The sequence below is a fragment of the Malus domestica genome, chromosome 07, assembly GCF_042453785.1.
Source record: "Malus domestica chromosome 07, GDT2T_hap1".
Classification (NCBI taxonomy): domain Eukaryota; kingdom Viridiplantae; phylum Streptophyta; class Magnoliopsida; order Rosales; family Rosaceae; genus Malus; species Malus domestica.
In genome coordinates, this window is record NC_091667.1 from 3,123,016 (window position 1) to 3,138,517 (window position 15,502).

General features: G+C 37.9%; 1 protein-coding gene across 1 annotated transcript; it reads right to left on the minus strand.

Annotated features, from left to right (window-relative positions):
• Window positions 1–510: 510 nt before the first annotated feature.
• Window positions 511–2,929, minus strand: LOC103409982 (subtilisin-like protease SBT4.6). The gene has a single exon (XM_008348757.4). The coding sequence runs from the start codon at window positions 2,907–2,909 to the stop codon at window positions 711–713; it is 2,199 nt and encodes a 732-aa protein (XP_008346979.2). The 5' UTR covers window positions 2,910–2,929; the 3' UTR covers window positions 511–710.
• Window positions 2,930–15,502: the final 12,573 nt, after the last annotated feature.

Below are 15,502 nucleotides of genomic sequence, written 5' to 3' on the forward strand. Positions count from 1 at the left end.
AGTTAGTAACTTAATATGACACTAATCACTTGTATAGACCCGTTTCACAAAGTAATTTCATGATCCCACCGGTTCATTTTAGGTCATCAATAATATACCACAACTTTCAAAAAGATTATTATTGTGAACATTGCAATGTTTATCACCAACAAGGGTGTCTCTCTCTCAACTAAAACTCATGTCTAATATACAACAGCGCTCAAGCGCTAACTAATTGGTAACTTAATATGACGCTAACTACTCTTTTAGGTATGTTCATTTTTTAAGTCATCTTCATAGATCTTCCTTGTTAAAATTCATACAATTGAATAAATTTGTATGGTTACATAAGAAATATGTGGACTGCAATATAATCGAAGATCAAGATTATATCGCAAACGGAAGTAAGATCAAGATTTGAAACTTGCTCTCGAGTTCAATAATTTTGCAGTAGAGATCATGATTCATGAGCATACTTCCCTTCAGAAACACCTAATAACTGGCCGCTTAACTACACTTGGGAAACAGAAATTCTACATACAAATTTCATATGTTAATTGAAATATAATTGATTCTCTCTCGTAAATTCCTCATTGTTTGGCCTTATTTTATGAACTTGACTAGTATGAAGAATGTTTCGCATACAATCAGAAAGTTTGCTTGCTATGCAATGCAACAATCAAGTCCCGAACATTATTACTACAAACAGTGCAGTTAAGGCTAAGATTGCGCTACACTCCCCGTACAATAATTGGACTTGTAACGTGGTGACTTCCATCAGACCAAGTCAGTGACGCTGTCACAATTCCAGCCACGGACAGGCCTGGTCCAGCAACGGTCACAACGAAACTTTTCACCTCGTTCAAGGATTTGAAGTAAAGGACTTCAGGCACCACTTTGATGTCGGCATTTTCAGAATTCCTGGAGATACTTGCCTTGTATGTGGAGTTTGCATGGCCAACATTCGTAACTCTTCTAGGAAATTCAACCTTAAATGATGCCCTTGATGTTACATTAGCAAGCATTGAAGGGTAATTGTGATCCTTTGGTGTTCCTTTGTCGGAGCCAGTAGGGCACGTGCTGTTATCTCCCGAGATGAGTCTAACTCGAGTCTCATCCTTATAAAACATGCAAAGCAACTTAATGTAATCTTCTTTAGAAGCATCGTACACAAGTCCCGGCTGCTTAGCTCTTACAGGATTGAGATGTCCAGTTCCATAACCAAATTCGCCTGGGGAAGTGCTTGTATCATTCATGGGCCAAGCTGTAGTCATAAGAGCTGACTTGATGGCTGCTGGAGACCAATCCGGGTGGAATTCTTTAACGTATGCAGCAGCACCAGCAGCATGGGGGCAAGACATGGAGGTTCCAGATAGTACATTGTACTTTACGCGCCTCTGGTCATAAGGGCTGGCTGAGGCAGAAGCATTTGGAGAATATGCAGCCAAAATAGCTATTCCTGGGGCACAAATATCCGGCTTCAAAATTTCTGGTAAAATTGGATTAGGACCACGCGAAGAGAAGGAAGCGACACTTGGTGCGGTAGGATCTTTTATGACTTCACTTTTTACTATATTTGCTCGAGGATTTGTGGTGGAGTTCTGGTAGGATTTGGCCAGATTATAATCACTGTTGTTTACACCGCTCATAGATCGTGGGAGAACAAAAGGAACATCATCTCTTGCATTCTTTAAAACCGCACCTCTTGCACCAGCTCGATCAGCCTCAATTAGTCCTCCAAAGTTATCACACATCACATATTTTCCCTTGACTCTGTCAGGGTCTAGGCAGCCTTCTGCACAATCCTGTGCAGGGTATTCTGAGCAGTGACTCGAAGCCTCTCTTCCATATATCAAAGGTGCACTTGTTCCATTTGATTCAAAAGCATTCACGGCTAGCCCATCCAATGTACGTCCATTTCCAAGAAAAACCTTGGCAATGAATTTACGATCGATGCTACATGCTGCAACCGTAAAAATCCATGGTGGTGTACTTGATACAGTACCCTCTCCAGGGCCACTGTTGCCAGCAGATTGTATGGTCATTATCCCTTTCTTCATTGCATGAAAGGCACCAATGGCAATAGGATCATCTTCCATAGGAGGCGCGTAAGGACTTCCAAGTGAAACTGAAATAATGCTGACTTCATCAGCAGTACAATCATCGAAAGCAGCCAAGATATTCTCCGAAGTGCATCCTTGATCAGTGCAGACTTTATACGCCGCGATTCTCGCACCAGGAGCTCCTCCTCTTGCAGTACCATTGCCTAGTCCATAAAAGCTCACATTCTTCACGGCACGACCTGCTGCCGTTGAGGCAGTGTGGCTTCCATGACCTATTACATCCCTTGCAGACTCCTCTAATGTGTAATATCGAGCTCCAATGATCTTGTTGTTGCAATTAAAATTTTGGCCACCTTCACAAGCACCTTTCCAACTCTTGGGAGGAGGACCAAACCCATCATCTCTAAAGCTATTGGATTCAGGCCAAATTCCGGTGTCAATCACGCCGACAACAATATCACTCTCACCGCCACTGGTGGTATTTAGAGTGACGTTCTCTGGTAAACCCATAAAGTCCCAAGACCTTGTTGTTTGAAGTTGGTAAGTTCTGCTTGGAAACACAGAGACCACTTCCTTCATGTTAGCAAGCTTTTCTCTTTCGCGCTCGGTGAGCTTGGCAGCAAATCCATTGAAACTCCTTCCGTAACTTCTGACCAAGACATTTGCAGCAGAACTTCCCTCGACAACTCTTTCTAGCATACCGAGGTGGTGAGACAACGATGAGTACAATTCAACAGTCGGAAGTGACCCCATGTACACAATGTGAACCTTTCTATCTTCTTGACCAATGGCTTTGCTGAAGAAGCTGATAGTGAGTATAAGAATAGGGAAAGCATAAGAACACAAGAGAGCTCCATACTTAGCCATTTTGTACGATGATCACAATCATAACTAGCAAGGACTAATTTATACTCGAAATCTCTTCACCGCTACCTACCTTGGTGTATTTTTTCTCCTCCATTTTTTTACTGCACCTTACAAATTACAAGCTTCAGCTAACTTAAACATGATGATTCGATACCTTAACCACAATTTCCAAGCTCACGTAGGATCCTATGCACATTTCATGTGCACTAACAGATTTGGATTAGCTTGTGGCCCGAATAATTTCTAAAGATGCTGCAAAAATCCAAGATTTGCCAACTCTGGCTGGTTTACGTACAAACTAAGGTATCAAATATCGGCATCAACCCACGTTTTACGCGCCAAACCCGGATTACTTGCACTGATCAATATCCGAACACTTCAAGAAATTGTATCAGATTTTACATATGTTAGCTGGATTTGCTGCAATATCGGAATGCATCGTAGATAGGCACCTACTAGCTAGCTATCACCGGAAAGTTTATACCAAACAACTCGATCCTGAACAATTTGTTTTTCGTTTTCCATTGTTGTCAATAATCTATAATATTATTCTGAGACAATTTGCGATAAAAATTATACTATTATATGACATATTGGCCTTGCCGATTTCACTTTAATCGCATGTTTAGCTACTAACCAAAACACATTTAACAAAGTTGCTCCTTGTTGCTGTGTGACCTTGCATGCATATTAGATTGCTCACTAACCCTCTTGGTAATTTTTATTGTTCAAACTTCTATGTTTTTTCTTTTTGTCAAATTTCAAGTCTTAACTTCGTTTTTGCTTTTGAAAAATAGTGTGGGTGCAGTTTATGTTGCATCTTTAATAATAATAATAATAATCAATTTAATGCCCTTCTTATTGAAAAAAAAAAAAAAACCATATAATCAAAAGAACAATATTGACAACAAAATAAATTAAACCTTAAGATTATTTTGGAAGAAACTTCAATTTATAGGGAAGTAGTCTAGTGGAAAGAGGGCGTTTTTCTTCATCGATAATTTCTTGGTTGGTTGCTGACGAAAAATGTAGTGAGTTGGTTATATATATCTTTGAAGATAACTAGGTTACGTATACTCAAAAGATTTACTGGAAATGCAGATTTATTAGTTTTCCTACTCACATGAAAATTGTTGAATCAAATATCTTGCTATTTAACATCAATCTCTAAACTAAAAATGTGACAAACGAAATTTGTATTTCAAGTAGTTAAAAGTATTTACTAGTCCTTATCAAAGGTCCTCTGTTATCCCCTTTCTCTAATAGTTAATATCGTTTGTTAAATATTAATTTTTACATTTGTAATTATTAGAATTTCTGGATCTTAGTGGAAAGCCCGCTTTGCAAGAATTGGAGGGAATGCTGCTAAAACGAAGTAAATTCTATCATAATTCAGTTTTAAATACAATGATACATAGTATGGTGAAGTTGTAAATAATGAGACTCCAATAACTATTTAGTTTCTCCTAACTTTCTAATTAACTAACAATGGTTACTTAAAGAAACACTAGCCTTGCGTCCTTTGCTCGTGAGGATGGGTTTCATATCACATCGTACTTAGGTTTCATATCCCACCGAATCTACGATATTGGTATCTAGGTTGGACAAGGATTTTCTACTCCTTTTTTCCCATACACTTCCATCCTCCCTCTGTTTGTGTAGTCACGGTTAAGCCACGTCAACATTTTATATTGATTTTTTTATAGAGATAATAAGACAAAAAGACATAGCTTAACCGTGACCACACAAACAGAGGAGGATGAAAGTGTATGGAAAAAAAGGAGCAGAAAATCCTTGTCCATCTAGGATACCCATCTTGTACGTCCAAATTATATTTTGACCCCATCAAAGAACGGCATGGACTCGTATTCAATTTAATGGCTCATGTCCTGTCCGATCTGGTCCACCAAAAGGGTCATTAGGGCTAGTTTGGTTTGTAAGATTGTTTAGCAATGGATTGGAGAAATAACTCCTTAATTTGAAGGTATATTGAGGTGAGAAATGAAAAATTATGACCATCTAGAACATACCAAATGAATTACTTATGAAGAAAATTTATCCATTTTAATCCTCTCCAAAATAGTAGATTAGAAGGGATGAGATTTCTTCATGTCTAATCCTCTTCTAATCCCTCAAACGAAAAATCACTCACTTTTAAGGAGTTGTCAAAATATTTCCAAATAACACATAAGAAAAAATACAAATTCATAAGTGTACTGAAATCTCTATACGAAATTATATTAAAATAGATTGATGCACTTAAATGTTTGTGCCAAAATACATTATAATTGACATGCCCCGATCCCTGTGTCCGAAGGACAACGGGATGGCCAACACCCGAGGGTGACGCAAGCCATTTAATGAATGCATATGCCAAGAACATGTGAAACATGCATATAAATTTTGTGCATAACTACGCAATGTAATATTCAAATACAACCTCAACAAAATAATATAATAAGTTTAACTGTCAACAAAACAAAAGTGATAATGTATGACATGTTCAGAGTATACTACTAGATCAGAATACAAGCGGAATGTGTAACAGAAAGTGCTATTACAAGAATGTCCAAGTGGAGTGAAGGACACAAAGTCACTGGTATGAGAATGCCTTGTAGCTCGGATCGTATGCCTCGTTCCTAGGTTATGAGGGGGCACAAAACAAAACATGAGTGGACTAAGTTGATATATAAGTAATACTGAAAAAGTTATTCCTCAACGTACTAACCCCCAAAGTTTATAAAAACTCAATAATACATTATGTAATAGGCTTTTCTGAAAACCCTAGCATGCCATAAAACTTCATAAAACATATATCATATATAGTGTGCTTAGTAGTGGTATCAAAATCACCCGAAGGCCTTCATTCGCCCGTAGGCCCCTACATCACTCGACCGAAGCCATATGTAAATCTTCATTCGCCCGTAGGCCCCTACATCACTCGATCGAAGTCATATATAAATCTTCATTCGCCCTTAGGCCCCTACATCACCCGACTAAAGCCATATATAGATATCATTCGCCTGTAGGCATATAGTATGAGTAACCACTAAATAAGCACATAAAAAAATCATCGAACATAATCTTTCCAAAATATATATCATTGGAGCCCAGTAGCTCAAACATCATATCATAAATCATATTCATAAATATCTTAGTAAACATAAGTCCAGTAAAGCATGATATTTCATAAAGCGTAAAATCCAATTTACTCATTAACGTTTCATAAAACGTATCCATTAAATCATGCTTTTCATGTATGCATTTCTAATAATTAAATCATGCATTTTGGAAGGGGTCCACTCACAGATACTTCATAGTCGAAGAGCCATGCGAACTAGGGAAGACGGAAACGCCATTAACAAATGCACCTAAGCACATAAAGGTACCAATTAATAAAACCATACTAAGACGATTGAATTTTTGAAAATGGATGTCATAAATGGATTCAAAACGTTGAAAAACATATAAGGGACCTTGGGTACCCCCAGAGTTGCCACGCGATGAGTTGGGTCGCCGAAAAAGTTGCTGACGTCACCATGGACAGTGGCGAAGCACAGTACCTTCGGTGGAAGCACGTGTGCTCCACGAGCCGGCCAAGACAGGCGCCCATGCAATGAAGAGGCGAAGCACAGTACCTTCGATGGAGGCACGTGTGCTCCACGAGCCGGCCAAGACAGGCGACCACGCGCAGACCCACACGCTAACTGGGATCTGGGTTCTAGGTTGGGCTTGGTTCTGGTTTGGTTTAGTGGGTTAGGGGCCTAGGTTAGGTTTTTTTTTGGGCTGGGTTTAGTCGGTCACAAATATGGGTTTGGGCTTGACAGTTGGGCTGGGTAGTAACTTGGGTTTGGATCTGGATCTAGGGGTATTGAGTCGGGTTGACCCGGTTTTAGGCCGTGAGGTGGCCAGTTTCTGGGTAAAATTTCAAACGCTCATAACTTCTTCAATACTCAATCAAATCAAGTGATTCAAAAACAAAATCATAGTTCTCAACAAGATGAAGATAATGGTGCATTGTAAGATGGCTAACGCATTGTGGTTTGGCCAGAAAACACCTCGAAAGTGATGGTGCTAATTGGAAAATTAGGGAAGCTTTCCCCGTGAGGTTCCTACATCCAAACATCACCAAAACTATTTCCAAACATACACAAGGACACGATCTACAACTTTTAGATGAGTTTGAGGCTTACCTTTACCGGAGAATGTGGAAACTTGTCGAAAAAATCTATGAACAGTGAATGCACTGTGCAGTGAGTTTGGAAGGGTTTGGGGGGTTCTCTTTCGATTCTGAGTTCACCAGTGTGATGGTGGGGATGTTGTTATCGTTGTGGTGTTGTTTGCTTGTGTGAAAAGCCCTCGGAGAGGGTGGTTTGAGAGAGTGTCGAGAGTGTAGAGAGGGAGAGAGATGAGAGAGTTGTGAGAGAGAGTGTGTGTGTTTTAAAGAAAATAAGAAAATCTGAAAAGGTAGGGGGGATCTGGATTGGGTAAGGCTAAGGGGACAAGAATCCTAACTGGGTCCTCTTGGTTCGCAATTTAAGAATGTATAAAACGAAACACAAATATCTGAAAACATTCGACGGTTCGAACATAGAATCTTCGTTATACATCCAATATCAAATCTATTCGCGCCTACGTGTTCGTGACGATGAGTACGATACGAATAAATTAATTAAATTAAGACTACGCGTTTCGACAAGATGGTCAACAAAAGTCAACTCAATGGTACAATGGTAATTTCATAAGTCCAACAATATGAAAATACAACAAATTCAGGACGGGGTTTCACAATAATATATTAATATACCGAAATGTATATACCAATACACAATAAAGAACACAAAGTGTACCGAAATAATATTAAAATCCAATCAGCGTACCTAAATATTTATTCTAAAATATATTGTGATGAATGAGTGATAAAATCTCATCCTTAGTAAGTGATGCCAAGTAAACAATAAAATCTCTTTCTTAGAAAATGAGGTTTTACTAATAAGAAATAAGTACGTTAATCAATATTTAAGTAATAAATCAATCATAAACTTTTATGTCATTTAGTTTACAAATTCAGTCTATGTCTTTCTATCTTCCTGATCAACGGCTTCACACGGTAAGCTCATACCGAGTAAGAGAATAATTGAGAATGCATAAGAAACCAGGGGAGCTCCGTTCTTTGCCATTGTTTTTGTTTCGATGATGAAAATTGTGACCAGGGACGACTACTTTATAGTTGGATGAGGAACATCAAAAATCTCATCTGTATAATTTTCTTTCCTTTAACAATGAATATATAATATATTTTGGAATATATTTTATCCCTTGACCAGAATTTCCACGGTTTATGAAAATTAACTTCTTTCCATCTGCAGGATGAACAATTGTTCGAAATCTTTCTTTTTATTCTTCGTTTCCAAAAGCCATAATTCAATTAATAAATTTTCAATTTCAGTTCCAATTTTAATTAGAATCACACATGGTCACATCGTAGGCTGCCAACATGAACAAAGTTATCTGAATTGCAGCTGTATGAATTGACGCTGCACCCAAATCCTCTCCTATTGACTGTCAACATCCTTTGTGTTTGTATTATTTATGTTGATATTTTTCTTATATACAAAATCATTCGCGTTGACATGAGCATAGTAGAATTAACTAGAGCCAATGTACTCTTCCTGTGCATCGAATTCCGCTCCACTAAATTTGTATTAGTTAAAGTAGAATATGTATCAACCTTTGAACAAACAAAAAATACGTATCATTCCCCACTAAGTCTATGCATGCATTTTTTTTAACTATATATCAACCCTAAATACTGAAACAAAATCAAAAGACTCAACCCAAAACCTGAAAAATTTAAACACTTCACGGCTACACCTAAAACACGCCATTGCACAGGATCGTATTTCTCTTAGGCTTTAGCATTGGTTTATCCAGTGATTTTTTTCATTGTTTCTTATCAAAAGATTTGTTCATTGTTTTGCTCAAGTAGATCAGGTTTGGCATTTGTCTTATCAAAATTTACCATGTTTGGTATTGTAGTATGAAATATATTTGATTGTATACAAAAGAGTGCAGTAAGTAAAATCGTTTGTTGGTAAATTTGGATTAACAAACATATTTTCCTTTGGATAATCTTGATCAGGTTTTCTAGCAACAAATCCTCTGCAGTTTGCTTTTATTTAACACACAAACGAAACAAGCAGTTCGGAAAATGTGTCACATACAAGAAAATTTCCTTTGCAATAACGAATGTCTAGATAATAAAGTGAAGTTGTCAGTATCTTATGATGAATTGTGTACGCTACGCACGAGAATTGGACTTCTGATGATATGAGTTCCATCGGACCAAACCAGTGACGCAGACACGTGTGCTTTATCTGGCAAGCCTCTTCCAACAACGGTCACAGTGAAAGTCTTCTCCTCGTTCAATGACTTGAAAGAAAGAACTTGAGGCACCACTTTGATGTCAACTTCCTAATTTGGGAGGCTTTTGGCCTTGTAAGTAGAGTTTGCAAGGCCAAATTTCTAACTGTTCTGTTTATTTTAATAGAAAATGATGCTCCTGGTGAAACGATACCAGCCAGCGAAGGGTAATTGAGATCCTTTGACAACCCTTTCTCAGAGCCTGTAGGACAAGTGATGTTATTTCCCGATATAAGTTTAACTCTGGCCTCATCCAAGATCGAGCAGAGCAACTTTATGTAATCGTCTTTAGAAGCTTCGTGCACAAGCCCTGGATTTATAGCTTTTATGGGATTTATGTGTTCAGATCCATGAGCAAATTCACCAGGAGAATTTTCAGTATCATTCAGAGGCCAGGCTGTGGTCATAAGAGATTATTTGATGGCCGGAGGAGACCAATCAGGGTGGAATGTTCGAACATATGCTGCGGAACCAGCGCGTGGGGGCAAGACATGGAGGTTCCAGACAGAAAGCTGTATTTTGCATGCCTTTTGTCTTCAGGGGTATCTGTTACACGAGCGACAGGCGAAAATGCAGCCAAGATATTCACCCCTGGGGCAGTTATATCTGGCTTGATAATTTCAGGTAAAATTAAATTTGGCCCCAACGAAGAAGAGGAAGCAACAACAGGTGCAGCGTGATCTTTTATTGCTTCGGTTTTTAATATGTTGGCTCGAGCGGCTGTTGTTGAGTTGATGTAGGACTTGACCGCATAATTATCTTCACTACTTAAAGTTGTTGCAGGTAGTGGGACAATAGAAGCTTCGTTATTCCAATTGGTTAAAATAGCACCTTGTGCACCGGCTCGACGAGCTTCACTATCTCCATTGTATGAATCACACACCACAATCTTTTCCTTAACTAAACTACTTTTTAGGCAGCCTGTGCACAATACGCACCAAAACATCCTTCTGAAACATCTTTTCCATATACGAAAGGATAACTAGTTCTATTTGATGTGAAAGAGTTCACCGAATTCCCAATTAGTGTCCTTCCGTCTCAAAGAATAACATTGTTAATGATCCTGCGATCTGTAGTGCTCGCTGCAACGGTAAGTATCCATGGTGCTACACTTGATACAGAAACCTCTGCAGGACCACTGTTGCCTGCAGAGTGTGTGGTTAGTATCCCTTTCTTCATTGCATGAAAAGTTCCAATTGCTATCAAATTAAGCGGCAGTCCTTCCAATTGAAATTGTAATGATGTCAACTCCATCAGCAATGGCATCGTCAAATGCAGCCAAGACTGCCGCAGAAAAGCATTGGTCAAACTCGCAGACTTCATAAGCAGCAATCCTCGCTGAAGGAACTCCACCTCTTGAAGTACCTTGTGCTAGTCCGTAAAATTTTGCTCCCCTTACGGGGTTTCCTGCTGCCGTGCAGGCAGTGTGGGTTCCATGACCGGATTCATCCCTCGCAGATGAGAAATAATTATAATATCACGCTCCAATTATTTTATTGTTGCAAGTGAAATTTGTAAGAAAACTAACTGGACTAAACTAAATTGTATAAGGAAGAAATGCAGTTGCCAATTGTACAAAATGGTGGGAGTTGTAAACGTGTAAAACTGCTTCCTATAATCAAGGAATATGTGGTGATTGTGATCAGGAAACAACTTGCAATATGAAACTGCAAATAATTGTAAAGAACCAACACTCCATGATAGATGGAAGTTGGCAAAGGTTATACTTATAAAAGGACTCCCTGCTCACAAAGAAAAGGTTCTGCAATTAGGGTTCTATCACCATTGGAACATAAGGTCTTGAGTGAGTAGAAGAATTCTTAAGTGTGTTAACAATAACTATGGCTGCATCAGGTAAGTCTTTCTTACCTAATTTCAAATCGTGACCTAGTATGCATGCTAATAACTAAGGTTTTTCCAACATTTGGTATCAAAGCCATGTTAGCAAGCCCTAGGTCCGATGAATTAATAAAAAATCCTAATGCTTTAAGAATGTATAAAATTTGTATGGTGATTGATGCAATTTATTTTAATGTGGGCACTATCACTACTACAAAAGTGGCTTATTGTGTTGGTGGTTGGTGTCGGTTTTATATAACATACTGGCGGATAAGACATTTTCGACACCTTCTTAACATGGTGTCGAAATTACTAAATGATATAAACTGTCTACGTCGCTTATAACCGACATAAATTGTTAATGTCACTTGTAACCGACATAGATTTTAATATTTTTTAAATAGTGGTGTGTATAAAAAGAAAACCATGTCGCTTGTAACCAACATAAAGTTAGTGTCGGTTAAAAGAAGAATGGTGTCGATTCTACCCAACACTAATTATTGTTTTTAAATATTTTGAAACCTGGTGTCGGTTGTAGGCGACATATTGGTGTCCTTTATATATCCTTCCCCGTGTTTTCTTCTTCCTCTTTCGCATCTTTCTTATTTGTTCTTCCAACTTCATTAATTCCTTATTCTTCATAGTAAGTTTTTCTTGCTTCTAGTATTTTTGTTTTCTCCTCTTATGTTTAATTTTGGTTCAAAACTTAATTTTGTAGGGATTTCATTTGAGCTGGTTGAGTATATAAAGAATTTTTCGACGACAAAATTCTTCCATAATTCAGGCTTCTATCACTAAATTCCTTAATTTTTAAATTGTAAAATACACAAGTTTATTTATTTAAAATTTCTAATTTAAGTATTTAGATAAATATCTATGATTTATGTTAAATTAATAAATGTTTAGTCAAATTGTAACATCCCACATCGACCAACGGAGAGGGGAGTGATGTTACTTATATGTACATGTCCACCTCCATATAGCACGAGGCCTTTTGGGAACTCACTGGTTCCGGATCCCATAAGAACTTCGAAGTTAAGCGTGTTTGGGCGATAACAGTCCTAGGATGGGTGACCCCTCTAGGAAGTTCTCGTCTCGAAACCCAAAAACAAAACCGTGAGGGAATGGTAAACCCAGAGCGAACAATATCGTGTCACGGCGGAGTCGAGCTAGGATGTGACAATTTAGTATCAGAGCCAGACTCACCGTCCGTTCGAGTGTGCCGACGAGGACATCAGGCTCCTAAGGGGGGTGGATTGTGAGATCCCACATTGGCGGGGTGAAGGTTGGTCTTTGGCCTTATATGTACATGCTCACCTCCCATTACAAAACGCTTTTTGGGAACTCACTGGCTCCAGATCCGATAAGAACTCTGAAGTTAAATGAGTTTGGGCGAAAGCAGTCCTAAGATGGATGACCCCCTAAGAAGTTCTTGTGCCGAAACCCAAGAATAAATATGTGAGGGTGTGGTCCAAAGCGAACAATATCTTGCTATGGCGGAGCCGGTCTGGGATGTGACAAAATGGTATTAGTAAGTGTTGTGGCCCAGTATCCCTCACCCCTTGAAGTCTATAAGCATGTAAGACTAAAACACATAGTTAACCATTTTCCTTTTCTTTTAAGTTCACTATAAATTCAAAATCATTGAAAAATATTTAGTAAGTGTTGTGGACTTGTAATAATATTTAGTAATATAGGAATATATTATGTTAAATTAATTTTTTTTTTGCACTCTAATTGTTTTGAGGATATACAAAATTTGAATTTAACAAACAATCAAGATTAGATGAGCATAATTTTGATAACTTTTTGTTGTTATTTTATTTTTATTTTTATTTTTATTTTTTACTAAAATAGGTGTTGGAAATTAAAAGATTGCAATCGTGATAGAGTTTGAGGGTTGAAAGATAGAATTTGAAAATTCTAATAGTTATGCCTACATGATAGAGAAGATTGTAGCCCTCGTAAGTGGTAAACCATGGACAAGAGTTAGTTGACGATACCCCGAAATTTGGAAGCGTATACAACTGGAATTAATTAATTTTTGGATCAAGCGGTTGCAAATGGTGTTGGCCCCGATAAGTTTAGATGTCCTTGCAAAAGATATTATAATCGATATACTTTTGTTAGGAACACTATTGTTGAACATCTCGTATTGTATGATATGGATAAAGATTATAAAAATGCTTGGTGGCGACATCATGGTGAGCCCAACATTGGAGAGCAAAATGTGGCAATTGGAGAAGAAGAAACAGAAGATGAGGTGACTAGTATGCATGATTTTCTTAATGATGTATTTTTCGAACCATTAATAGAAAAAGGTGTTGGGCCATCTACTGAACCCCCTATTGGGGAAAGGCGTCTAGAAGAGGTGAAGACTTTTTTAGGTTGCTTAAAGAGGCAGATCAAGATGTGTGGGCAGGTTGTAAGGAGTTTAAGAAATTAGAAGTGGCTGTAAGTCTGTATTAGATCAAGTGTTTAGCGGGAATGCCAGACGAGATCTTCACCACATTACTCGAGTTAATTAAAAGAATGTTGCCTGAAGGGAATTGTTTGCCTGAGTCCTGTTATAAAGAAAAAAAACCTTATAAATGACTTGGGTATGACGTATGTGAAGATTGATGTGTGTCGTCCCAATGATTGCATGATCCATTGGAAAGACACTTGTTAGTTGACCGTGTGCTTGGTTTGTGGTAAATCAAGATATAAAATTACCAACGCAGAGGATAGCTCAAGGAAAAAAAATTGTAGCTAAGGTTATGTGGTATTTTCCTTTAAAAGCACGATTGAAGCGGTTTTTTATGTCGAAACATACGGCTGAACATATGAGGTAGCACCCAACTGAATGTCCTAAGGATGAGTTTATGAGGCATCCTTCATATTCTCTAGCATGGAAGCATTGGGATAATTTATATCTAGGGTTTGCGTCAGAAATTCGAAATGTCTAATTAGGGTTGGCCAGTGATGGATTTAATCCTTTTGGGAAAATGAGGCATGAGTATATGAAGCAACCGAATTTGTTGTTGTCTTTGTTAATACCAGGACTGTGCAATCTTGGTAAAGAGATTGACGTGTACATGCGTCCATTGATTGACGAGTTGAATGAGTTGTGGGATGTGGGCACTCCCACTAATGATGCGTGTTCCAACCAAAATTTTATGATGAAGGTTGTCGTCTTATGGACCATGAGTAATTTTTTGGCTTATGGAAGACCGATCAATATGGATTTACTATGACGAACTTCAATCAATTAGGATTTAAATAGCATCCTTTCATATTAGCATCACAAACATTACAAGTATTTTACGTGGATGACACAATTAAAAAGGATTGGCACGTAGTTGTTCGAACGCAGCCGAGGGATTTGTTTGATGTATTAGAGGATAGTGATGCAATTGATGATTATACCATACCTAATTTGGATGATCAGATACTTGACAATGAAAATTTCCATACAAGAGTTGGTGTGGAAGAGACTTCTTTTCATTAATCATTACCGTTGCCTACCGAGTTCGTTAATTACACCAATGCCGACGACAAGCTAACATATGATGACACAGAATAAATATATTAATTATTTTAGTATTAATTAGACTATGTTTCAATTTGTTTGTGATGATATTTTATGATAAAATTATATTTTCGTTTTTTATTGCGTATTATATATAAGTTAAATTTTAATTATTAAAATGTTATATGAGAGAACATAAAAAAACACTTGGTCATATTTCTTCTATAGATTAAATTAAAAAATAAAAAAATAAAAGTTTCCTATTGCTTTTAGCCGACGGCTAAACCATTGGTCAGCTGTGTCGAATAAATTGAAATATTTTAGGCGGGAATTTTCCCTCCAGTTTTCCACGCGAAAATAGATTTGGAAGAGGAAAGTCAGTCAGTGTCAGAGCTAGTGTCGGTTTTATTCGATGCCAAATACATTTAATTCAACGCCAATGTTAATTGGGAAAAGGAATGTCAGGTGTGTCAGATATGGCGTTGGTTATAACCGACACAAGTTCCATTTATTTCGACGTCAGTCTGTCAAACTTGGGAAGAGGAATTTCAGTTAATCACTTGGGAAAGGTAAAGTCAGCCAGTTAGACGTCATGTCGGTCTTAACCGACACAAGCTCCATTTATTTAGACACCACGTGCATTTTAGTCAAGTGTGTCAGACATCATGTCGGCTTTAACCGACACGACTTCGATTTATTTCGATGCCATGTTCATTTCAGTCAAGTGTGTCAGATGTCTTGTCGATTTCAACTGACACAAGTTCCATTAAATTCGACGCCACATACAATTAATTCGACGTGAGTGCAATTACTATTGGTT